Raw genomic sequence first — 25,843 nt, 5'->3', positions numbered from 1 at the left:
GCCGTAAGTTCTTTTCTTTTACATTTTCACTTTGTATTCTATGGAAATAAATCAGTCTTTTAATTTTATAAAGCTTGTTGCTCTTCACTCTTCTCTATTACTTATTTTAAGACCAGAGAGTTATAATAATGTCAAGAAGCTATAAGGCTGATCCATTAATTTATGTTACAGAATTCTATTCAGGCTGTGTACTGAATGTCAAAAGGTTATAAGGCTGATCCATTAATTTATGTTACAGAATTCTATTCAGGTTGTATACTGAATGTCAAAAGGTTATAAGGTTGATTTATTAATTTATGTTACAGAATTCTATTCAGGTTGTATACTGAATGTCAAAAGGTTATAAGGTTGATTCATTAATTTATGTTACAGAATTCTATTCAGGTTGTATACTGAATGTCAAAAGGTTATACGGTTGATTCATTAATTTATCTTACAGAATTATATTCAGGTTGTATACTGAATGTCAAAAGGTTATAAGATTGATTCATTAATTTATCTTACAGAATTCTATTCAGGTTGTATACTGAATGTCAAAAGGTTATAAGATTGATTCATTAATTTATCTTACAGAATTCTATTCAGGTTGTATACTGAATGTCAAAAGGTTATAAGGTTGATTCATTAATTTATCTTACAGAATTCTATTCAAGTTAGTTGTATTCTTTATGTCAAAAAGTCACAATTCCTACTATAAAATTTTCATTTATTAAAGGTATATTTCCAATTTTGGTTTCTTCCAATCTAACTGTATAAAACTGGAGTGTTAAGCAATGAAAGCCATGACACACATAAATAAAAAAAGACGTGCTTTCAAACATACATAGATGTGTTTTTGGAATCCTGAAGGAGATCATGGTTATAATAACAAACAATAAGAAGAATTTTTAAATGAGTGTTCATTTAATATGAAATTTATGAAATTAGCTGAATAATTTGTGCATGTCACAAACCTCTTATAACTGATGATGCATGTATTTTTGAAAATTGTTATGTCCAGTGAACATGAATTTGAAATTCTTTTTTATCATATAAACTGCAAAGATTTTGCATTATTCAAAGACACTGAATAATGGTATTAGTGAGTGTTATGTTAATATGCAAGGATATTTATGGTATAATGATGCGAAAAGGGAAACAAAAAATGAAACTAACACTACCTGCTGGACTCTTTTCTGAAAGGGGAAATACTACACAGCATAAAATTGGAATGTGAGAGGACAGTATTTGCTGTAGGTGACCTATTAATACATGGAAATCATTAGTTAGTTTCATTCATTCAGTACAAGTCTCTCTTATGTTCATTCTATTGGGTGCTATGTTGATGCTAAGAGCATTATCTTACTGTGAACTTCGAAAGCGATATGTCTCACTGGTTTCATCAGCTTGTGATAACACAAGTGTGTGTGTGTGTGTGTGATTTGGATTCTTAACATAGCTTTAATAATTTTCCAGTCATATCGCTACAATGTCTGCAGTGTGGCAGTTTATAGTGATGTCTAGCACTGAGGCATCATGCCGCAGACATGTAGCACGATGTCCCACCCAGTCACATTATCCTGACACCAGGCTCACCAGTCCTAACACTAGTCTCTTAATGCTGAGCACCAAGTGAGGCAGCTGTTAGTACCATTTTTGTAAGTCTTTGGTATGACTCAGCCGGGGATCGAACCCACAACCTCATGCATCCGAGGCAGAAGCTCTAACCACTAGGCCACCGGAGGATAACACAAGAGGTATTTTTTAGTTGACTTATATTAAAATTTGGAGATTCCAAACATAAGAACATCCAGGTATGGACTACAATCTTTAGGTTATGCAGCAGCTAAACTCTGGATTCTCTCCCCAACAACTGTCAAACAACCTCTGATTTTAACAGTTTTAAATCCCTCTTAAAAGCCTGGTCTGAGAGCTTATTGTGTACTGAAGTTCCTGCTGCTACTTTAATTTGCTGAATTTTTTGTGTTATAGTTTCCAGTCTTGTACATTGCTTATAACCTAAATGTTGGCTTATATTGCTTACACATAGTTTTAAGTGGATTTAACTCCCTTTTAGATGATACATTTTATAGCTGTGGTTACAAGCATTATGTTGATCGATGGTTACAGATGACAGATGCGGGACCATGCCATAACCTCACTTGACCTTTTGACCGGACAGTCAAAAAACCTAACACAATCTTTAAAGCTACAAAAATAGATCACTATGACCATCTATCCAAGGATAAGAATGTAGGTCCTCAAAATCAGTCCACTTAATGACTGGAGTAAGAAAAGTAGGTAACCATGACTCATTATTAGAAGGTGCAAGTGCTTCTCAAGATGAATCATATTCAAGTGTTTTGAATGGACATGCAGTGATTTTTGAGGAATGGAGCAAAATGCAAAACATTTCACTTATTAGTTTGTTTTATTTTGTGCTGGGGAGAGGGGTAACACAATTTTTCAGCACAATTGGCTATATATAGCAACCGGTATAACTGATGGAGGAAGAACCCAGGAGAGCACCAGGGAGAACCACCTACCCATGGGAAACTACTGGCAAGCTTTCTCACATACCCACATTCGCTTAGCCTGAGACTTGAAAAGATGTGGACAAAGATGAGGTGGCAGTGACTGATAAAGGAAGGCACTTTAGACCACTTGGCCACCCAGTGACACTTTCACTGATTACAGTTTCTAAAATTATGACAATGACAACAGCAACAACAATAAAGCCATTGAAAAAGTGATGCCTGCTTCTTATACTTGCTTTATAGGTGTGAAAAATGAGTGAGAAAGTTAACAATTCTAATTCATGATCTTTTCAAGAAAGGATCAGTGATAATAGACATGGGTTCTTAGCTCATAAAAGATGTTATTACAGAATCCTTTCAAAGTAAGCATCACTGAGAAGCCAAAGAACCTGAAAATTGAGATATCTTGCTACTAATTAAGAAATTCTTTGTTTGAATGTCATCGATCATTTCTGTATTCAAACTATATGTCTCCAAAGCACACAGATTTGGTATACAGTATAAACCAAATTTCTTTATTTGAGCTTTCATTTATCCAAACCTTTTTGTGTTTCTCCCTCAAGATATCACTGAATACATATATAGTTTAATACAAAGAATAGATAACAGCAAGTTTAGAAAAATATCCAAACATTCCTAAAAGGACCCAACAAAACAGGGCTAGATAAACTCCCTAAACTATAGCACTCTGCTCCATCTGGTTAGTACAGTCTAGTCTAATTAATTGGATATTTGTTTGTTTGCAATGTAATTTTGTATTGTTACTCTGAAGCTAAAGGCCAATACATTATGACTGAGGGAGTCTGTGACCCCACCATTAAAGGGAGTCTATGTGACTCCACAATTAAAGGGAGTCTGTGACCCCACAAATAAAGGGAGTCTATGTGACTCCACAATTAAAGGGAGTCTATTTGTGACTCAATGATTAAAGGAAGTTTATTTGTGAATCAACTATTAAAGGCAGACAATTTGTCTGAACTTGACTGCCATCAGAGAAAATTGTTTCATATGGGGATTTTACTGAATTGTTGTTCATAGTAATTATAATCACACTAGGCTGTACATATTTAGACACATTCTTTAATGCACATATATAATCAATCTCCACCTACTTGATGGATCACAGTTCACATGCTATGTACCCATTCCACCAAATTGTTTTTTTTACGAAAATAGTTTTCAAAGTCATATATCTGGCAGTTTGGTCAATTTGATCCATTTCGTGGATACGATCTTCATTTTATTAAGTAGATTACAGACTGTATTTGATTTTAATCAGAGAATTACAGACTGTATTTGATTTTAATCAGAGAATTATAGAATGTATTTGATTTTAATCAGAGAATTATAGACTGTATTTGATTTTAATCAGAGAAGTAAAATACTTACCCTTTTAATGATGGTTGTGCTGGAACCCTTTTGTCTTCCATAGTAACTTTCATAACCTTCCCTTTTCTACCTGGTGAGCCTGTATTGGATAGCACTAAGTTGTAGTAACATGCATTTTTCATATGTGTCTAGTTTAGAGTGACAATGAAAACAATGACCTGGTATATCATTTAATCTTTAAAAACATCTACTAAAAAAGAAGAAAACAGCTTAAGACATCTCTTTATCTTGTGTAAATAATTTCCTAAAATAAAAACATTTTCTTCCTGACAAAGTGTCCAATTCATAGGGGATATATATATATATATATATATATATATATATATATATATATATATATATATATATATATATATATATATATATATATATATATATATATATATATATATATTATGTTACATGTAAACAATATAACCAATATTCTGCAATGAAGTTATATATTATTTATTATTAGAAACCAGAGAAAAATAATGGCACTCTCAAATACAAACCAGATATACCAATATGTACTTAACACAAAGTTAAATAAAATATGTTTAAAAGCTCTTGGTGGGAAGTAACCTCACCCACACAGGCACACTTATTTTGCATACATAAAACAAAATTGCCTGACCATGCCTAGTCAAGCAAGAGAGTGACACTGATGTATGACACTGATATACCAGGATACAGGTTAAACATTGTTCTACTATAGATTTATCTGCCACTATTTACGCTTTTTTCTTTGCCAATCCACAGCTCACCCTGAAGTTGTAACAATGATAAAGTCTCAGTTACCCATATTCTGATCGGCTTCTGGTTTGTCGTTCATCACATTTTCTTCCTTTCTCTTTAGTTCCCACTCTGCCCTGGCCAGTTTCACCCTTAACATCATCAAGACCTTCTCTATTGTACCAGGTTTACAAGTAACAATATCTTTTATAACATCATCTGCTAGCTCAAAATTCAACTTGCTGAAAACTTTCCTGATAAGGGAAATAAAAAAGTAATGCACACATATACAATAAAATCTTTAAAATATTAATTTTATCTACTTAATCCATACAATATTAATTTTATCTACTTAATCCATAAAATAATAATTTTATCTACTTAATCCATACAATATTAATTTTATCTACTTAATCCATAAAATATTAATTTTATCTACTTAATCCATAAAATATTAATTTTATCTACTTAATCCATACAATATTAATTTTATCTACTTAATCCATAAAATATTAATTTTATCTACTTAATCCATAAAATAATAATTTTATCTACTTAATCCATACAATATTAATTTTATCTACTTAATCCATACAATATTAATTTTATCTACTTAATCCATAAAATATTAATTTTATCTACTTAATCCATACAATATGCACTATAAAAATAGCACATTTACCTGACCTTTTGCTTTTGGCATACAAGGTCCTGAGATGTTAAAAATGACAAGAATACATATGTACAGGCTTTAAAAAGGACAAAGCAATAAATATTCCACAAAAGAATTTAAGTTTACTTTAACCAACAAGTTAAAAATTAAAGAATCAAATGGGAAATGTTGTTTAAGTTAGACTTGACGGAGTCTAATGCCATATAACTACATGACTGTTCTAAAACAAAGAAAGTAACGTCTTTTTTTAAAATGTGTTTCATATGATTTAAGTAGCAGAGGCATTACCATAGAAACTGAATCTATCAACTACTACAATTACAGTTAATTGTGATAAAGGTAAATAGCTTCATTATTCTATTAATATTTACTCTAATTTAAAAATATTTAATTTATTTGAAAGATTTACTATTTTAAAATGAACTGACTTTAAGACAGAAATACATGTATCATCTCTCAAATTTTCATTTCTCAGCAAATATGTCATACATTATTAGTTGGCGCTTACACAAGTGAATCTTATATAATAATAACAATAATGAGGACTTTGAATAGCGCCTAATCTTCAGAAGCTCTAAGCGTATATATTACATAATCACTTAACACTTAGGGTAAAACAAATGTCATATTTTTACTGTGAATGCAATGGCTGAAGTAGAAACCAAGTGACTTGAAAATTGCAAAATTACTATAGTGAAACTTCACTAAACCAGAACCTGTCAGGACCAACACTTTTTGGCCATTTTATTGAAGTGGCCCGTACATGGAGGTTTTATTAGAAATGGAATAACCAGTTTTTGTACAAAAAATATGTGGCCAGTCAGCGGAAGTGGGCCAGTTTAGGAAAGTTTCAGTGTTGCATAAAAATATCACAACTAATCTACAAGTATTCAGTTTAAAATACATGCACTATTTTGGGCATTTTCAGAAAACAGAAAGTAAAGCATTTTTTTAAACAGACCTTTTCTTATATGTTGATTATCATGAATACTCACACCACACACAATCAAATATTTATAAATTAAAACAAAATAAGCTTATTAAAGAAATGAAAATATCCAAACTAGCATTAATAATAAAGCTACTTCAAGCATTAATTACAAAGCAAATAGGCTGGATGATTATGATAGTACATGAATACGTTTGTGAGTTAATATACCATATTAATTAATAATAATAAGAACAAAATGTACAAAAATGTCAAGATGATCAGTGAAGGTAACAGTGTATATTCTGATTGGGTCCTACATAAATATTATCATTTCAGGTGTGGGACATTTCTGGGTTCAGTGTGTGTCATAGAAAAATACTGTAATGAGATGTATGAATGCTTTTCATGGCTGGAATAGTATCCAATGTCATATGAATGGTATCCAATGTCATATGAATGGTATCCAATGTCACATGAATTGTATCCAATGTCATATGAATGGTATCCAATGCCATATGAATGGTATCCAATGTCATATGAATGGTATCCAAAGTCATATGAATGGTATCCAATGTCATATATGAATGGTATCCAATGTCATATGAATGGTATCAAGTGTCATATGATCAATATAAGCTGGTGATCAAAGAAAATTTAAAAAATATTTGCATAGAACTGTTTATATCGGCATTATGAGTTACTGTTATCTCCGTATGTCTTATTAACATAGGTGTATGTAATGTACTTAAAAAGGGCAGTAAAGCTCAACCAATTTGGAGAGAGAGACAGAGAGAGAGAGAGAGAACTGATAATTTAGTCTTAAATGTAACACTGAAGTACATGTATAATTCCAGATTTTCTTAACAAGAATAAACATGTCTCCTCCCTTGAATAGTATTTCAAATATCTGTCAATGTTTAGTTTAATTTTCTTTTAATATATAAATCCTAAAAACCAAGGTATATTGACAAGTTTATGGTGCATGTACTTCTCATACGACAATAGCAACACATGTATGTACTACTTTTTATGTATGTATAAGGAAAAGCACACCATTTTTTTAAAGACACTTGATGACAAAACAAACAAGTAGAAATATCATATATTGTACAAAATGTAATTGTTTTCAAACAATATGTTTGAAATCATAAGGATTTCACCAAGAAGGAGTCTGGCTAAATCAGAGCTGCAAAATTTCAAGCAGTGCAATATACAAGCAAACTTGTTACTGCTAGCCATAGCAGACATCTACTGCACTCAGGCCCTACTTTCATAAATCTCTAATAAATTGTGAGTCACAAGTGCTACCCCAAATTTTACTCTATAAATACAGTTTTCTGATTGATCAGAATATTTCTGCTTAAGATTTAGAGTTCAGTAAAGTTTTGTGACATAGGAGTCTGGGTTCTATAATGACTGTATCTACCTGTGTATATAAATGTGCACCAAAATGAAATCAGTGTAACACATATCTTCTGTTACACAATGAAAATGGTGTAACACAGATCTTCTGTTACACAATGAAATCAGTGTAACACAGATCTGTTACACAATGAAAATGGTGCAACACAGATCTTCTGTTACACAATGAAATCAGTGTAACACAGATCTTCTGTTACACAATGCACCTGCATTATAGGATCAAAAGTATTCATCATAAATTCTTTGGGTGAATAAACTGCATCCATCTTGATCTGGCAATACATTAGGTGACATTAAATTTGGGTCTAAACTGTTTACAGCGGCCTGGTACACATAATACACGGTCAGGTACTGTAGTACAGATCTGACGGTACTATAAACATGCATGTAAGATTAAATATATGCATATTGCAATACGATACCAAATTTAGAATATCTGCATTAAGGTTACTAGCTTTAAGACCAACTTTGGAAGAACCTAGTTTTCAAAGAAAGAGAACAGTCTAAAGTAACACACAGTTCTAGAAAAGGTATAAAAACGTTTCTTATTTTGAAAGAAAAGAATTAGACATTTTTTATAACTTAGTTACGTCAATGGACTCATTGGGTTTTTTTTTTCAGTCATAATAGTGTTCGTAAAACTCACTGCACCAGAATGCATATCAAATTTCAGAAATAACATTAATGAAATGGCTTTTTTTTCCAGAATGGTCAGTCGAATTTATAATGCTGTGTTGTTGTACATTCCATATTATTATTTCTGACACTTTTATTGACAAAGTCAAACTGGCCAAAAGTACAGGAAGGTTTTATGCATATTCCAGTATAAAGCCAGCACTGCAAAGGATCAAATTAAATCTTGATTGGTATAAATGTTGCTAGAACCAAATATCTAATCATCAAATTAAATCTTGATTGGTATAAATGTTGCTAGGACCAAATATATAATCATCAAATTAAACCTTGATTGGTATAAATGTTGCTAGGACCAAATATCTAATCATTAAATTAAATCTTGATTGGTATTAATGTTGCTAGGACCAAATATCTAATCATCAAATTAAATCTTGATTGGTATAAATGTTGCTAGGACCAAATATATAATCATCAAATTAAATCTTGATTGGTATAAATGTTGCTAGGACCAAATATATAATCATCAAATTAAATCTTGATTGGTATTAATGTTGCTAGGACCAAATATCTAATCATCAAATTAAATCTTGATTGGTATAAATGTTGCTAGGACCAAATATATAATCATCAAATTAAATCTTGATTGGTATAAATGTTGCTAGGACCAAATATCTAATCATTAAATTAAATCTTGATTGGTATTAATGTTGCTAGGACCAAATATCTAATCATCAAATTAAATCTTGATTGGTATAAATGTTGCCAAGACCAAATATCTAATCATCAAATTAAATCTTGATTGGTATAAATGTTGCTAGGACCAAATATCTAATCATTAAATTAAATCTTGATTGGTATAAATGTTGCCAGAACCAAATATCTAATCATTAAATTAAATCTTGATTGGTATAAATGTTGCCAGGACCAAATATCTAATCATTAAATTAAATCTTGATTGGTATAAATGTTGCCAGGACCAAATATCTAATCATCAAATTAAATCTTGATTGGTATAAATGTTGCAAGGACCAAATATCTAATCATCAAATTAAATCTTGATTGGTATAAATGTTGCAAGGACCAAATATCTAATCATCAAATTAAATCTTGATTGGTATAAATGTTGCCATGACCAAATATCTAATCATCAAATTAAATCTTGATTGGTATAAATGTTGCTAGGACCAAATATCTAATCATTAAATTAAATCTTGATTGGTATTAATGTTGCTAGGACCAAATATCTAATCATCAAATTAAATCTTGATTGGTATAAATGTTGCCAAGACCAAATATCTAATCATCAAATTAAATCTTGATTGGTATAAATGTTGCTAGGACCAAATATCTAATCATTAAATTAAATCTTGATTGGTATAAATGTTGCCAGAACCAAATATCTAATCATTAAATTAAATCTTGATTGGTATAAATGTTGCCAGGACCAAATATCTAATCATTAAATTAAATCTTGATTGGTATAAATGTTGCCAGGACCAAATATCTAATCATCAAATTAAATCTTGATTGGTATAAATGTTGCTAGGACCAAATATCTAATCATCAAATTAAATCTTGATTGGTATAAATGTTGCAAGGACCAAATATCTAATCATCAAATTAAATCTTGATTGGTATAAATGTTGCCAGGACCAAATATCTAATCATCAAATTAAATCTTGATTGGTATAAATGTTGCGAGGACCAAATATCTAATCATCAAATTAAATCTTGATTGGTATAAATGTTGCAAGGACCAAATATCTAATCATCAAATTAAATCTTGATTGGTATAAATGTTGCCAGGACCAAATATCTAATCATTAAATTAAATCTTGATTGGTATAAATGTTGCCAGGACCAAATATCTAATCATCAAATTAAATCTTGATTGGTATAAATGTTGCCAAGACCAAATATCTAATCTGATCCAAGAAGGAAGTTTTAAACCTAAATGATGCAAAAAGACTTCAAGAACTGAAAACAAATGGGCATGTAACTTACCACTGGTCATTTAAATGGGCTCTGGGCATGTAACTTACCACTGGTCATTTAAATAGGCTCTGGGTATGTAACTTACCACTGGTCATTTAAATGGGCTCTGGGCATGTAACTTACTACTGGTCATTTAAATGGGCTCTGGGCATGTAACTTACCACTGGTCATTTAAATGGACTCTAGGCATGTAACTTACCACTGGTCATTTAAATGGGCTCTGAGCATGTAACTTACCACTGGTCATTTAAATGGGCTCTGGGCATGTAACTTACCACTGGTCATTTAAATGGGCTCTGGGCATGTAACTTACTACTGGTCATTTAAATGGGCTCTGGGCATGTAACTTACCACTGGTCATTTAAATGGGCTCTGGGCATGTAACTTACCACTGGTCATTTAAATGGGCTCTGGGCATGTAACTTACTACTGGTCATTTAAATGGGCTCTGGGCATGTAACTTACCACTGGTCATTTAAATGGGCTCTGGGCATGTAACTTACCATTGGTCATTTAAATGGGCTCTGGACATGTAACTCACCATTGGTCATTAAGTGGAGGAGAAACATTCCAAATGAAGGCATGATAGGCTAAGTTTAGAAACAATGCAACACCCATTTTGTTTTAACCTTTGCGCATCTCCTTAAAGGAAAGTGTAACATTCAGGAAGACGTGAGACTGTCAGATATTTAATTTTTGGATACACAATTTGCTGTTGGACACTGAAGGCATACAAAATATAACATGGGAGGACAACAAAAAGATGTGCTCAAAGGGGACAATACAGAAAAAGCAGACCAATATTAAGGATGATTACCTGTTGAGAACCAGCCAGTTTTCTGTCTTTTTGGTAGCGGAATTAGCTGATGTATAGTTGTGGATTTCTACTAAGTTGTAGCGGGGAGGGATTTCATGTTTGATAATCTCTGCAACCAGAACTGAAAAGGGACCAGAAGGACGACAAATGTATCAAATGGACAGAACCTACAAATGTCACTCTTGCATGCATTACACCAACCAATATGGGGCCTTTGCTTCTTATTTGTCTATTTGATCTAAAATGAAAACAGAAATCTAAAGACTTTTTTGAGAGTCAGTATCTGACAGTCACCACTCATGTATAACATGTTTTTAAGTTTGACTTCATAGAGTTTGATCTAGCTACGTCTACATACATATGTAGGTAAGTATTACATCTTAGAGTTAGACCTACATACCAGGTGTAATACATATGTAGGTAAGAGTCTATGTTGTGTATTCTATCTCTAATATTTTAGTCTACAACTTAAAACCTGGCCTAGACTTGAAATCTCAAAACTCATCATACAAAAATCAGAAACCATACTTAGCATCATTTGACAAAAACGAAATTTGGTACTAATGTAGTACAGATAATAATCAGTTGAATCTATTTTGATATTTCAATTTTTATTTTAGGGCAAAATTGCAATCAAAATTCTTGACCTTTGCGTGTGAATTCAAATTTTGTGTTCAAGGCATTATGTAATTACTGGGACTGGATATCATAATACTCTTGTCCTTGAGATCTGAACTTGACCAATAGCAAAGTGATTAACTTTTAGAATATCATTTCTGACTGGCTGATAATGAAACTCAAACTCAAACTCAACCAATTGCAAAAAGCTTTAATTCTGGGATATTATATTTGATTGGCTGATATTGTTCTGAGCATTAAAAATGAACTCAAAATTGCACCCTGCTGTAATGCATGCAAGGAAACAAAAACTGATTTGGGCTTTCTGGGCAGCTGCCATCAAGCTCTTTTTTACTGAAAGAGAGTTTCAGCATTTAAGTCACTGAGAAAATCTGGAAAGTAAATGATGCAAAAAATACATTTTGAGATCTGAAGTAAAATAGTTTAAATTGATATTCTGGTCAGACATCAATTAAGATATCTGTTTACAGTAAAACTTTCTCCCATGTTTTTGTCTTAATAATCATTACATAACAAATACACATTCTGCATTTTATGACTTTTAAATTTCTGAAATGTACACCTTCTGGATTAAAAATTCATATTTCTAATTAAAATTCAAAGATTGTCAATGTGAATTTATAACATGATATTCAGAGGGAAAAGATAATGTAATTTTTGGGGCATTTAATATTCTATTTACAGTGTACTTGTGTACTGATATGACCAATCCTAATTGGTGTGTACTGATATGACCAAAATCCTAACTGGTGTGTACTGATATGACCAATCCTAATTGGTGTGTACTGATATGACCAATCCTAATTGGTGTGTACTGATATGACCAATCCTAATTGGTGTGTACTGATATGACCAATCCTAACTGGTGTGTACTAATAGGACCAAACCTAATTGGTGTGTACTGATATGACCAATCCTTGCTGGAAAATGCCTTTGTTTAAGGTAACCTCAGTTGTGATGTGGTTCAATTTTATTGTTCCAATGAATGGCATTATAAAATAGGAGAATTGTTCCAATATAGCCATGCTTTCTTGTCTTTAGCAGTTATCAGTTTTTGTTCAAAACTTATTAGTATAGGTGAAAATATTATGTGTTTTCCAGATTTTCTGAGAATTATTGGGATGAAAGGTACAACTATGACAAGCAAATAGGCCCTATACAATACAAGTTACTTTGCATCTACAGACAACAGAAACACTGCCTTTCCATGACATCCACCATGATAGTACAATGTTGGCTATTTTTGAATGTCTACGGTGACTCAGCGGTTACTGTTCCAGAAAAGTAACCAAATGTAAGACTGAATACCACTGGATTAAACCAGGTTCACTACCATGGTGTGTCTATGGCCAAGGCACTTAGCTCTGTTTTCCTCAGCACTAAATGACCTACTTGTCTCTGTGCCATTAGAAAGCCAAGCCAAACAACACAAAAATGCCCGACTAGATTAAGAAGAGATCTATCATCATATGATTTGGGTCTACACTGTTTTACCTACTTACAACTTTAAATAAACAATGTAGACCCAGATATGGTGATAAATAATGAGCCAGCAGACCTGGGTCTTGGGTGTCCACAAATGGGTGTGTATTACATTCATGAAGAGATATATTTAGTAAAATTGCTCGTTACAAAAAATCATAAATTTATTCTTTTCTATTATCTTCTCTTTACCAAGCTGTATTCTGAAATACACTTGCAAGTAGGAAAATGAACTGTAGCTTATATTCTAGAATTTTCTTTAAAATAATTCTGAAGGAAAGTCAAAATTTCTACTTGACGAATGACAGGATAGGGGTAGAAGTCGGAGAGAGGCAGGAAAATTGAAAAAGTCAGGTACAAACAACAGTTAATAAAATAAAAATGTATACAGTTAGACTTGTTTTGGGAGATCACTGTTTTGCCAACAAAGCATGATCTCTCGTGATAGGTCATCTCTCATTGAAACTCATTTCTCTATATAACAGATTAGTTTGTGCACTGGGTATCTGGTCTCTCAAGTCACAGGCAGCTGTCTTTCATAACAGTGGTCTTTTAAGATAGGTTTTATTGTATAAGAAAAAAGTGGCAAAATTGCTTACAGATGTTTGGCATATGTAAATTGCTTTACAAAGCTGTAGTAAAGACGGATTTATTTCACAAACAATGCAACATTTAGAACTGTCAGCAGTCAGACAGTATCCATTCTATGATACTTCATACATGAACAGATAATGTCCCTAGAATTTGTGATATATGTTTCAGTGTAACAAAATGTGACACTGTAAGTCATGTTATCTGAGTGACATCATGTTTTACTCTAAGTTACATGTAAAATGTTTTTAGTTCCTTTAAACTGGTGACCATAAATTAAGAAAACCTAAATTAAAACATCACAGAAAATGACATTTAAATGCAACAAACAAAAAGCTTTAAGCTTGCACCTCAAACAAAATCATCAACCAATAACTAGGAATTCAAATGTACATTAAATTTGGACATTTTTCTCTTCAGGTTTATGTAAAAGAACTGAAGTAGTGTTGGCAAGACAGTTTGTAGTAGTCTGACGTAGTGTTGTAGGTTGGCAAGACAGTTTGTAGTAGTCTGAAGTAGTTTTTGTAGGTTGGCAAGACAGTTTGAAGTAGTTTGAAGCTTTGTTGTACGTTGGCAAGACAGATCATCTTAGTTTTGAAATAAGTTAAAAGGAAAGCAAGTCTAACGGCATGTCATTGATTAACCCTAGCATTAGAGATTATCCCCCCTCCACTCTCTGCCCCAACAGTGACTCAGGGATCAAACCATATATATATATATATATATATATATATATATATATGTACATTTTACCCCAACTAAGGGACTTCAGGAGGGAACAAAAAACTTCTTGCACATAGTTCTCACTGAGTGATTGATAGCAAACAGACATAAGTTTCCACAATGTCCCCCACTGTCAAGGTTGGGAATTTAAAATGTTAGGTTTCTGACAGTCTTTTGTAAGCATTTTTGCCAGAGACTTTTGAGGGTTAGGACAGTGCCATTTGTGCATGCTTATATAGGCTCTGGATTATTATTACTGAAACAAAGAAAAACAAAGATTCAACACATCTGTTACTGATGAAAGATAACACAATTTATAAAGTGAAATCAGGTTAAACTGGACACATATTCCAGCTGCTTTTATTTCAATTAAAACAATAAGCTGAATTTATTAATAAATTTAGAGAATCATGGAGCACATCCATCTGATTCCAATGTTTCTCCTAGGATGAGAGGGGCAATCAGATTTATCTGATAATTGAGAGTTTGCTGACTCAGCTTTTAAAAATGAAAAGTCCAGGATATGAAACTGGAGGTCCTAGTTGTAGGAACCCTCACTACATATAGTCTGAGCTTGTCATTAAAAAGAAAAAGCTCTATGAAATTTTTTAAAAAATGTCAAAGTTGGGGCTTGGGTTATTATCAAAAAAGAATTATGATAACATTTTGGATAAACAGGGTCCAGATTAACAAGGTTTCACTGTACTGGATCTTTTAGTGGCAGTTAGGTTTGGTTACCTGTTGAGGAGGTACCAGTTTTGCATCTTTGCATTGGTATTATTAGAAGTTGCGTAGTTGTGGAGATCGACCACTTTCGGGAAATAATAGTATATAACCTCCGCAAACAGAACTGAAATGGGAGACCATAGTCTTGTCCAAACTGCAATGATACGGTCAAGCTATCCAGGCTAATTTACCAAAGTGTGTTAAGTATACTAAGGTATCAAATGAGTGCCATAAAAGTTGGGGTTTGGCTAACTATGGCATAATTATGATTCATACATTTATGAGGAAATATTATTTATCAGTTCGTTCCAGATTACATAAATTGTCATGTTCATGCCAATTCAGCTTCATTTCCTTCAAGTTGTGTATCTTTTATTTTTCAAGGAAACATAACAAATATTTTTATTGTTGTTAACAGATGTGTGTGTTCAAATTGCTAAAATGTGAAAGGAGTACATGTAGAAACCATGTAAGAATCTCCAGGAAATGTGATGAGAAGAGAACTTATTTATTAGTAAATTTTTACATGTCCCCTGATGAGTGAAATAAGATGTGAAATATGGAAGAAGGTGCATCTACACTATTGGAGGCAATTTAGGAGCAAAATCAGGGCACACAAACATATGTCTATTCAATAAAACTATTAAACAATTTTAGTCTAAAACCAGCTTTCAAAACTGGTTATTGCTTTGACCAGTTATTAACCTACCAAATTACTCTTATAGACAGACTGGTGATTCACCAAAAATAGAGGGAGGAGATGGTGATGAGTTGAGGCATTAAATTGATAATACAGTAAATATCTATAATACAGTAAATTATAAATTGATAATACAGTAAATATCTATAATACAGTAAATTATAAATTGATAATACAGTAAATATCTATAATACAGTAAATTATAAATTGATAATACAGTAAATATCTGTAATACAGTAAATTATAAATTGATAATACAGTAAATATCTATAATACAGTAAATTATAAATTGATAATACAGTAAATATCTATAATACAGTAAATTATAAATTGATAATACAGTAAATATCTATAATACAGTAAATTATAAATTGATAATACAGTAAATATCTATAATACAGTAAATTATAAATTGATAATACAGCAAATATCTATAAGCCAATACCAGAACTAATTTGTGTGCAAAAATTTGTTCCATGCTGCATTGGCAGATATGACAAGGAACACAACAGTAACACACTACATTTACTTGAAAATGAAATGGTTCATATGATTAAAATCAAAAGCATAATTTAAAGACAAGTAAAATGGCACATAATTAAATTTCTAGCATAAATAGATTTTAGAACATGTATATTAGAAGAACAATGAAAATCTGATGCTGCATGTGTTTTACTTCATTCCGGAGTTATTACATATACATCTGTGTACAAATCTATTGCTCACTTGCCCAGAGATACTAAAATTCAGAGCTGTCCAGTCGAAGCCTCGCTGGACAATCATCTTTGATGACAATGAGTTACTGAAGGATATGTTTCTTGACTTCATTGCTCATTAGTTATTGAGGGAGACGTTTCTTGACCATGTTGCACAAGAGTTATTGAGGGAGATGTTTCTTGACCATGTTGCACAAGAGTTACTGAAGGAGATATTTCTTGATTGCATTGCTCATTAGTTATTGAGGGAGATGTTTCTTGACCACATTGCACAAGAGTTACTGAAGGAGATGTTTCTTTCCCACATTGCACAAGAGTTACTCAAGGAGATGTTTCTTGACTGCATTGCTCATTTGTTATTGAGGGAGATGTTTCTTGACCACATTGCACAAGAGTTATTGAGGGAGATGTTTCTTGACCACGTTGCACAAGAGTTACTGAAGGAGATGTTTCTTGATTGCATTGCTCATTTGTTATTGAGGGAGATGTTTCTTGACCACGTTGCACAAGAGTTATTGAGGGAGATGTTTCTTGACCATGTTGCACAAGAGTTACTGAAGGAGATGTTTCTTGACCACGTTGCACAAGAGTTACTGAAGGAGATGTTTCTTGACCACGTTGCACAAGAGTTATTGAGGGAGATGTTTCTTGACCACATTGCACAAGAGTTACTGAAGGAGATGTTTATTGATTGCATTGCTCATTTGTTATTGAGCGAGATGTTTCTTGACCATGTTGCATAAGAGTTACTGAAGGAGATGTTTCTTGATTGCATTGCTCATTTGTTATTGAGGGAGATGTTTCTTGACCACGTTGCACAAGAGTTACTGAAGGAGATGTTTCTTGATTGCATTGCTCATTTGTTATAAAGGGAGATGTTTCTTGACCATGTTGCACAAGAGTTATTGAGGGAGATGTTTCTTGACCACGTTGCACAAGAGTTACTGAAGGAGATGTTTCTTGATTGCATTGCTCATTTGTTATTGAGGGAGGTGTTTCTTGACCACGTTGCACAAGAGTTACTGAAGGAGATGTTTCTTGATTGCACTGCTCATTTGTTATTGAGGGAGATGTTTCTTGACCACGTTGCATAAGAGTTATTGAGGGAGATGTTTCTTGACCACGTTGCACAAGAGTTACTGAAGGAGATGTTTCTTGATTGCATTGCTCATTTGTTATTGAGGGAGATGTTTCTTGACCACGTTGCACAAGAGTGACTGAAGGAGATGTTTATTGATTGTATTGCTCATTTGTTATTGAGGGAGATGTTTCTTGACCATGTTGCATAAGAGTTATTGAAGGATAAGTTTCTTGACTGCATTGCTCATTAGTTATTGAGGGAGATGTTTCTTGACCACGTTGCATAAGAGTTATTGAGGGAGATGTTTCTTGACCACGTTGCACAAGAGTTACTGAAGGAGATGTTTCTTGATTGCATTGCTCATTTGTTATTGAGGGAGATGTTTCTTGACCACGTTGCACAAGAGTTACTGAAGGAGATGTTTCTTGATTGCATTGCGCATTTGTTATTGAGGGAGATGTTTCTTGACCATGTTGCACAAGAGTTACTGAAGGAGATGTTTATTGATTGCATTGCTCATTTGTTATAAAGGGAGATGTTTCTTGACCACGTTGCACAAGAGTTATTGAGGGAGATGTTTCTTGACCACGCTGCACAAGAGTTATTGAAGGATAAGTTTCTTGACTGCATTGCTCATTAGTTATTGAGGGAGATGCTTCTTTCCCACGTTGCATAAGAGTTATTGAGGGAGATGTTTCTTGACCACGTTGCACAAGAGTTACTGAAGGAGATGTTTCTTGATTGCATTGCTCATTTGTTATTGAGGGAGATGTTTCTTGACCACGTTGCACAAGAGTTACTGAAGGAGATGTTTCTTGATTGCATTGCTCATTTGTTATTGAGGGAGATGTTTCTTGACCACGTTGCACAAGAGTTACTGAAGGAGATGCTTCTTTCCCACGTTGCACAAGAGTTACTGAAGGAGATGTTTCTTGATTGCATTGCTCATTTGTTATTGAGGGAGGTGTTTCTTGACCACGTTGCACAAGAGTTACTGAAGGAGATGTTTCTTGATTGCATTGCTCATTAGTTATTGAGTGAGATGTTTATGGTCCAGATTGGTCATGCATTATTGTTGGATATGTTTATTGTCCGTGTTGGTCATGCATTACTGAGGGAGATGTTTATATAATTCTTTTGATACATGTATATATGACATACAATAAAATGTTACCTTGATTTAATGATTGTTATAACTGAATCAGAACACTGATATGAGAGATTTTTGATAGAAGATATGGGTGAATGTTATAATACATGTAAGCAGTGAAGGGCAGCTAGTATAAGACAAACTTTTCTGTTATGCTTAAAGTCTTGATATCATGTACGTAACACAGTCAAACAAACAGATAGCTTATTCAGACAGAATTACAATTTTAGTATTATGAAATACAACAGGAAATCAGACTGTGAAAATTTTAAAGTCAAGTGACAGCCAGGATATCAATGGCACATACTATACTGTTAGTTTTGATTATATGGCCTTACCTTATTTACTTAGATATTGCTGTAAACATTAGTACTTTTTGTAATAATGCTGATAAATCCCATTTTATTTGAATACAATATATCAATACATTCAAATTCAAAAAAAGGTTGCAACAACAAATCAAGTAAAGAATAGATGTGGACATAAATAATTCAATACATCTTCCATCAGCAAATTTGGGTTAGGGTAGGCCAGAGTCTATTTCAATTACCAATGGACATCATTTCTTGTTTTTTTTAATGGAATAATCATACCATTACATGACAAATCTTTATCAGTGTCAGAGTAGATCATGATACATTAGATACGAGACAGTAATAAAGGAGTCTCCACAAAAACCAATAGGAAAATGAAAGTACAACTGTCGTTCCCTTGCATTCTGTATGATCTGACAGAGTAGTCAACATTACTAGCCTATGTACAGGGTGAAATACGCATGATGGCTAAAGTGCTGCATATCAGAGCATGCACAGAGCAGTAGGCAGCAAGGTAGCAAGCTAGACAGCAACACCAATAGCAAACATAGCTACCTACACATGGGACTGAAGGTCAAAGGTCAAAAGATTTTTGCAAGCAGATGTATCATAAAACCAATTAAAATAAAAGATGTGTGCTTACAGGAGTTTAAATGTTTCAATTACCAGAACAATTTATCTCCTACACCAAACTGAGAGAAAACATTTCATAAGTTATATGCACAAAGTATGAATAACTAATGATGAAAAATATTAAACTGGTTTTTTAAAAAAAGCCAAACTTGGCACTCACAATTATTAAGAGCTTGAAACCAATTTCAAACTTATCAAAAACCAATAAATGAAATGAATTCGTACTAAATGTTCATATATATATATGTGTGTATGTGTGTGTGTGTGTGTGTGTGTGTGTGTGTGCCAGTATAACTTTTTACTTTGTGTTCCCAGATTTGTAGTACTGATTTTAAATAGTGAATACATACATCCTGCATTTGTAATGACCTTTGACACTTCACCCAAACTAAAACTATCATGTTCAGTCTCTAAGTGGTCAGTGGTACCTGTGCAACTGAATCCAATTGTCCTTTTTCTGTTTAGTAGCATTTGCTGGTTGAATGGGGCAGACATAAACTAAGTTGGGAAAGTAGTACTTAATGACCTCAACCACCAACACTGGAGAGGACAAAAAAGCATGCATGCAGGTCAAACAGTGCTACCAAATGGTGTAAATGCTGCCAGGTGATTGGGAAACAACTTAAAGGGAATAATAACTTTATGTTACATTACAGTACTGAATGCATTTCCAGTAGCTTTATGTTACATTACAGTACTGAATGCATTGCCTGTAGCTTTATGTTACATTACAGTACTGAATGCATTGCCTGTAGCTTTATGTTACATTACAGTACTCAATGCACTGCCTGTAGCTTTATGTTACACATTACGCTACTGAATGCACTGTCTGTAGCTTTATGTTACACATTACACTACTGAATGCATTGCCTGTACCATTATGTTACATTACACTACTGAATGCATTGCCTATAGCTTTATGTTACACATACAGTATTCAATGCATTACCTGTACCTTTGTTACATTACACTACTGAATGCATTGCCTGTAGCTTTATGTTACATTACACTACTGAATGCATTGCCTATAGCTTTACGTTACACATTACACTAATGAATGCATTACCTGTACCTTTATGTTACATTACACTACTGAATGCATTGCCTGTACCTTTATGTTACATTATGGTGAATGCATTGCCGATGGCTTCTCAAATCTTTCTTTTCAGATTAAATGTATTTTAACTAATTCTATGGATTTTCTCAGTTTACATGATCTAGGTTTTTACAATTATCTTTTCTGGATCACAGTATTCCTCCAATGACAACAACAGGGATTTGTCAAAAGGTTAGAGTCAGTTAACTATCGGACAAAGTGTTCAAAACAAATATTTGGCAACATTTTGTACACATGGAGTGATGGGCCTAACAGCATGCATGGTCCTATCATTGGATACATATGGCATTGCTTATATGATGGCAGAATGTATTTCAGTTTCAGCCGTAATACTGACAATTACATATGAAATGCTTTATATTATTTTATACGGATCAATTTTTTAAAATGTAAATTTATAAAGTCAATCTGTCATAAATCTCAAATCAAATATCAGCAGTTCCCTAAATTTCTCTGTAAGAAACATTAAGGTTTCAATAATTCTTAATAAATTTAAAGGTTCAAATTTTTTCGTTTTAGTAACATGTCATGGACAGGTAATAACTGGGCTAATTTTGTGAGGTCATATTTTTAAATGCAATTATTCCTAAATGATGCAACTGAAATTTATAATAACATTGAAAATGGGTTTTTCAGATTAAATAACAGACACATCCATATTTGACTATTAAATAACAGACATGTCCATATTTGACTATTAAATAACAGACATGTCCATATTTGACAATTAAATAACAGAGATGTCCATATTTGACTATTAAATAACAGAGATGTCCATATTTGACTATTAAATAACAGAGATGTCCATATTTGACTATTAAATAACAGAGATGTCCATATTTGACTATTAAATAGCAGACATGTCCATATTTGACTATTAAATAACAGAGATGTCCATATTTGACTATTAAATAACATAGATGTCCATATTTGACTATTAAATAACAGAGATGTCCATATTTGACTATTAAATAAGAGAGATGTCCATATTTGACTATTAAATAACATAGATGTCCATATTTGACTATTAAATAACAGAGATGTCCATATTTGACTATTAAATAACAGATGTCCATATTTGACTATTAAATAACAGAGATGTCCATATTTGACTATTAAATAACAGAGATGTCCATATTTGACTACTAAATAACAGAGATGTCCATATTTGACTATTAAATAACTTCTTGGTGAGCTGATCAACCCATTAAAATTCCTCCAAATTACTCTTATGCAACACTCCGGATAACTTTTTTCCCAAATATTCCAATGACATAATTAACAACTATGTTTAAAATCATGCCTCAAGCAGAAACATGCCCCACAAAAAATACAAAACATGTGACTTAATCTCCCTTCCAGTTACTAATAAAGATCAGCAAACCAAGAGTTCTTCAAAGAATGACCATAGAGAATTCAATGTTCTGTGTGCAGTATAAACATAACACTACATGTCTATAGGATTAAATTCCTTACAACTAATTCCCCACAATATTTATACCAAAAACCATAGGACATGCTTCTTTAGATTGTTTTAGAGCTATCCCAAATGTGCTTTGCTTGAAATTTTATGAACTGGGACAACTGCCATTAAATTTATTTTCTTTTTTAAATGTACAAGAATTAAATATCAAAGGGCTGTAATTAGATACACCTTTCCATAAGTTTTTATACAATTATTTAGATGAATCAACATAAGTTAAAAGAAAAGACAGTGAAGATGAAATACAAAAAAACAAACACATTAAGTCCATTTTTATGCTTCAACTCCAATTTCACTATAGAATCAACAAATCTGTATACTATTAGAGCTAAAATAATAAATGTCCATTTTAATATTACATAAGCATTTTCCTAATGTATCATTTAATAACTGATGAGTCTTCGATTATACTGAATCCTATCTGCACATATCCTGTTTAATCCAATCTTTACATATGCTGAATTCCATTTAAACATATTAATTTTGAATCCTATCTGTAGTCTGCTGAATTCTAACTACATACCACACTGAATTATATCAATACATATCATCTTGAATCCTATTTGCACAACCATACTGACCATAGCCATATTTGGATCATATGTATATGATCCAAACAAACTGACCACATTCATTTGGGTGTTAACATCAAGGCTTTGTTAATTAAACAATATAATTATTCAGTATTGTTCTTCACTTTTGGGACATGTGTTTAGGAATGATGAACACTACTCACAATTAGTTTGAAAAGTCATATATATCACAATATATTTTTGCTCTGTCAATCTTACAAATGGATGTGATTTAAAAAATTTGCAAAATGCTAGTTGCTTTTTCAAAGCAGGCTCAAATCTTTCAGGGATGAAACAATCACCAAACTCCTCAAAGAACCACTGCAAATGGTTACTAAAATGATTAATTTGAGGCTAGAACATGTATGTGGAAAACCTCAAATCTGTCATGAACATCAATTATAAAGTTGTGCCATAAATTTGTCTTTAACATCAATTATCAAGTAGTACCATGGTGCATGTTTCAGGATGTACACACATAATTTTATATTTTGAATTCATAATAAACCAGACCATAAACACATACTTTGATACATGTAGTCAGTCCATGTACTTAAGGATGAACTGAACAATTATGGTCTGAACCATGTGCATACAATCCAAATGTAACTACAGTAAGTAGTATATATTTTGCAAGATCACAGTAAACAGTTTAAACAAGCCCCTAAATATGAAGGTCAACTTGATGCATACAATGATAATTTGGCAATAATGACAAACAAACATAAACACTTAAAATACAATCATGTCTGAATCATCCATATTCAGGTAAAGTGCTTCATGCAGGCAAGTCATACAAGTCATAATATGTCATCAAATATAACTTTGGGCAAAATGATAGATTTTCCATGTTTAAACTGAACTATTCTTCTATAGCCTTGTTTTTGCTTCTCGTGTACACAATAACAATTAAGTCAAATAAAACAACTGCAGTACTAGGACCAATTGCGTATGTACACCCACCCACTCAAGGTCCTGTGTCGCACGAGCATTTTACTTGAGATCTACTTTGCTATATGATTACCTCCATCTGCAAAATCTCTGCCAATGTTTCTTTTCGGCCTAGACAATGGAATGCTATCAACCCAAGTGTACAACTCTTCTAGTTCGGCCTCATCAAACCCTTCCATTCCAGTTTTATCTCGGTTGTCTTTGAACGAGTCCTTCATTTTTGACATTTTGTCTGCCAGTCGCTGGCCCTCGGGAAATATAAATCAACGACCAGAGTTTCTGCAAATTAAAGCTTATCTACAATGTGTTATTTCTTTGGTATATATGCTGTGTGCATACGAAAACACGGTGTCTTTCTATTTAACATTCATTTTAGGGATTTTCCACACGAACATTAAAATTTGTTGATCGGTATCGAAGGTTCCCATAATGCTCAAATTGTACTCCATGAAAGCAAATTAATAGGTGACTAAGGGTACTAAGCGAACTAAACAGTAACAGTTCCTTCCCCTAATAATAATAATAATAATAATAATAATAATAATAATGATAATAGCAACAATAATAATGATAATAAAAATCATATTATTATTATTATTATTATTATTATTATTATTATTATTATTATTTCATATCTTTAACTTGGTACCAAACGTATTTTATATACTGATAACATAAATTTCTAATTGAGGTGAAGCTTAAAAATGGAGTATGTTTTAGTATGAGAATTTATCTGTAAATATTTTATTACAGACAAATAGAAGTATGTAGTTCTTTTGAGATTTTTCACATAAACTTGGACATAAATGGCTGTAGCATCCAAAAACATTTACTCTCTTCCTGCTCTAAAACTCTGTTTTATTAATTGTTATTGAAACCAAAATAACATGGTGTCAATAATGTATGAGGCATTTTAATACTGTATGAGGCATTTAGATATTGCATGAGGCATTTTAATATTGTACAAGGCATTTTAATACTGTATGAGTAATTTTAATATTGTATGAAGCAGTTTCATATTGTATGAGGCATTTCAATACTGTAAGAAGTATATTTATATTGTATCAGGCATTTTAATACTGATGGGGCATTTTAATACTGATGAGGAATTTTAATACTGTATGAGGCATTTTAGTATTTATGAGGCATTTTAATATTGTATGAGGCATTTTAATATGCATTTTAGTATTGTATGAGGTATTTTAATATTGTATGGGACATTTTAATATTGTACGAGGCTTTTTAATAGGCATTTTAATACTGTATGAGGCATTTTAATACTGTATGGGACATTTTAATATTGTATGAGGCATTTTAATACTGTATGGGACATTTTAATATTGTATGAGGCATTTTAATATTGTATGAGGCTTTTTAATAATTTGAGGCATTTTTATGTATGAGGCATTTTAATACTGTATGGGGCATTTTAATATTGTATGGGACATTTTAATACTGTATGAAGCATTTTAATATTGTATGGGGCATTTTAATATTGTATGAGGCATTTTAATAGGCATTTTAATATTGTATAAGGCATTTGAATACTGTATGTGGCATTTGAATATTGCATGAGGCATTTGAATATTGTATGAGGCATTTTAACATTGTATGAGGCATTTTAATATTGTATGAGGCATTTTAATACTGTATGAGGCATTTTAATAGGCATTTTAATACTGTATGAGGCATTTGAATATTGTTTGAGGCATTTTTATACTATCTGAGGCATTTTAATACTGTATGAGGCATTCTAATACTGTATGAGGCATTTTAATAGGCATTTTAATACTGTATGAGGCATTTTAATATTGTATGAGGCATTTTAACATTGTATGAGGCATTTTAATATTGTATGAGGCATTTTAATAG

At 32.4% G+C, this 25,843-nt stretch overlaps 1 protein-coding gene across 4 annotated transcripts in view; it reads right to left on the bottom strand.

Annotated features, from left to right (window-relative positions):
- Positions 1–24,387, bottom strand: part of LOC149795679 (sperm flagella and cilia-associated protein 1-like) — a 54,030-nt gene extending 29,643 nt beyond the window's left edge. For 2 of the 4 annotated variants that reach the window (XM_089965531.1, XM_089965533.1), the window contains exons 1-4: positions 24,045–24,387; positions 11,094–11,214; positions 4,686–4,873; positions 3,906–3,984 (exon numbers count right to left, since the gene is read on the bottom strand). In XM_089965531.1, coding sequence (XP_089821657.1) covers positions 3,906–3,984; positions 4,686–4,873; positions 11,094–11,214; positions 24,045–24,198 — 542 coding nt within the window. In that variant the 5' untranslated portion in view covers positions 24,199–24,387. Of the gene's footprint in view, positions 1–3,905; positions 3,985–4,685; positions 4,874–11,093; positions 11,215–15,266; positions 15,379–20,276; positions 20,389–24,044 lie in introns of all 4 variants that reach the window. The other 2 variants (XM_089965535.1, XM_089965534.1) reach the window with 2 other exon arrangements.
- Positions 24,388–25,843: the final 1,456 nt, after the last annotated feature.

Source organism: Sinohyriopsis cumingii, chromosome 7, assembly GCF_028554795.1.
Source record: "Sinohyriopsis cumingii isolate HCF-2022 chromosome 7, ASM2855479v2, whole genome shotgun sequence".
Taxonomy (NCBI): domain Eukaryota; kingdom Metazoa; phylum Mollusca; class Bivalvia; order Unionida; family Unionidae; genus Sinohyriopsis; species Sinohyriopsis cumingii.
This window is presented reverse-complemented; position numbering and strand designations above follow the sequence as displayed.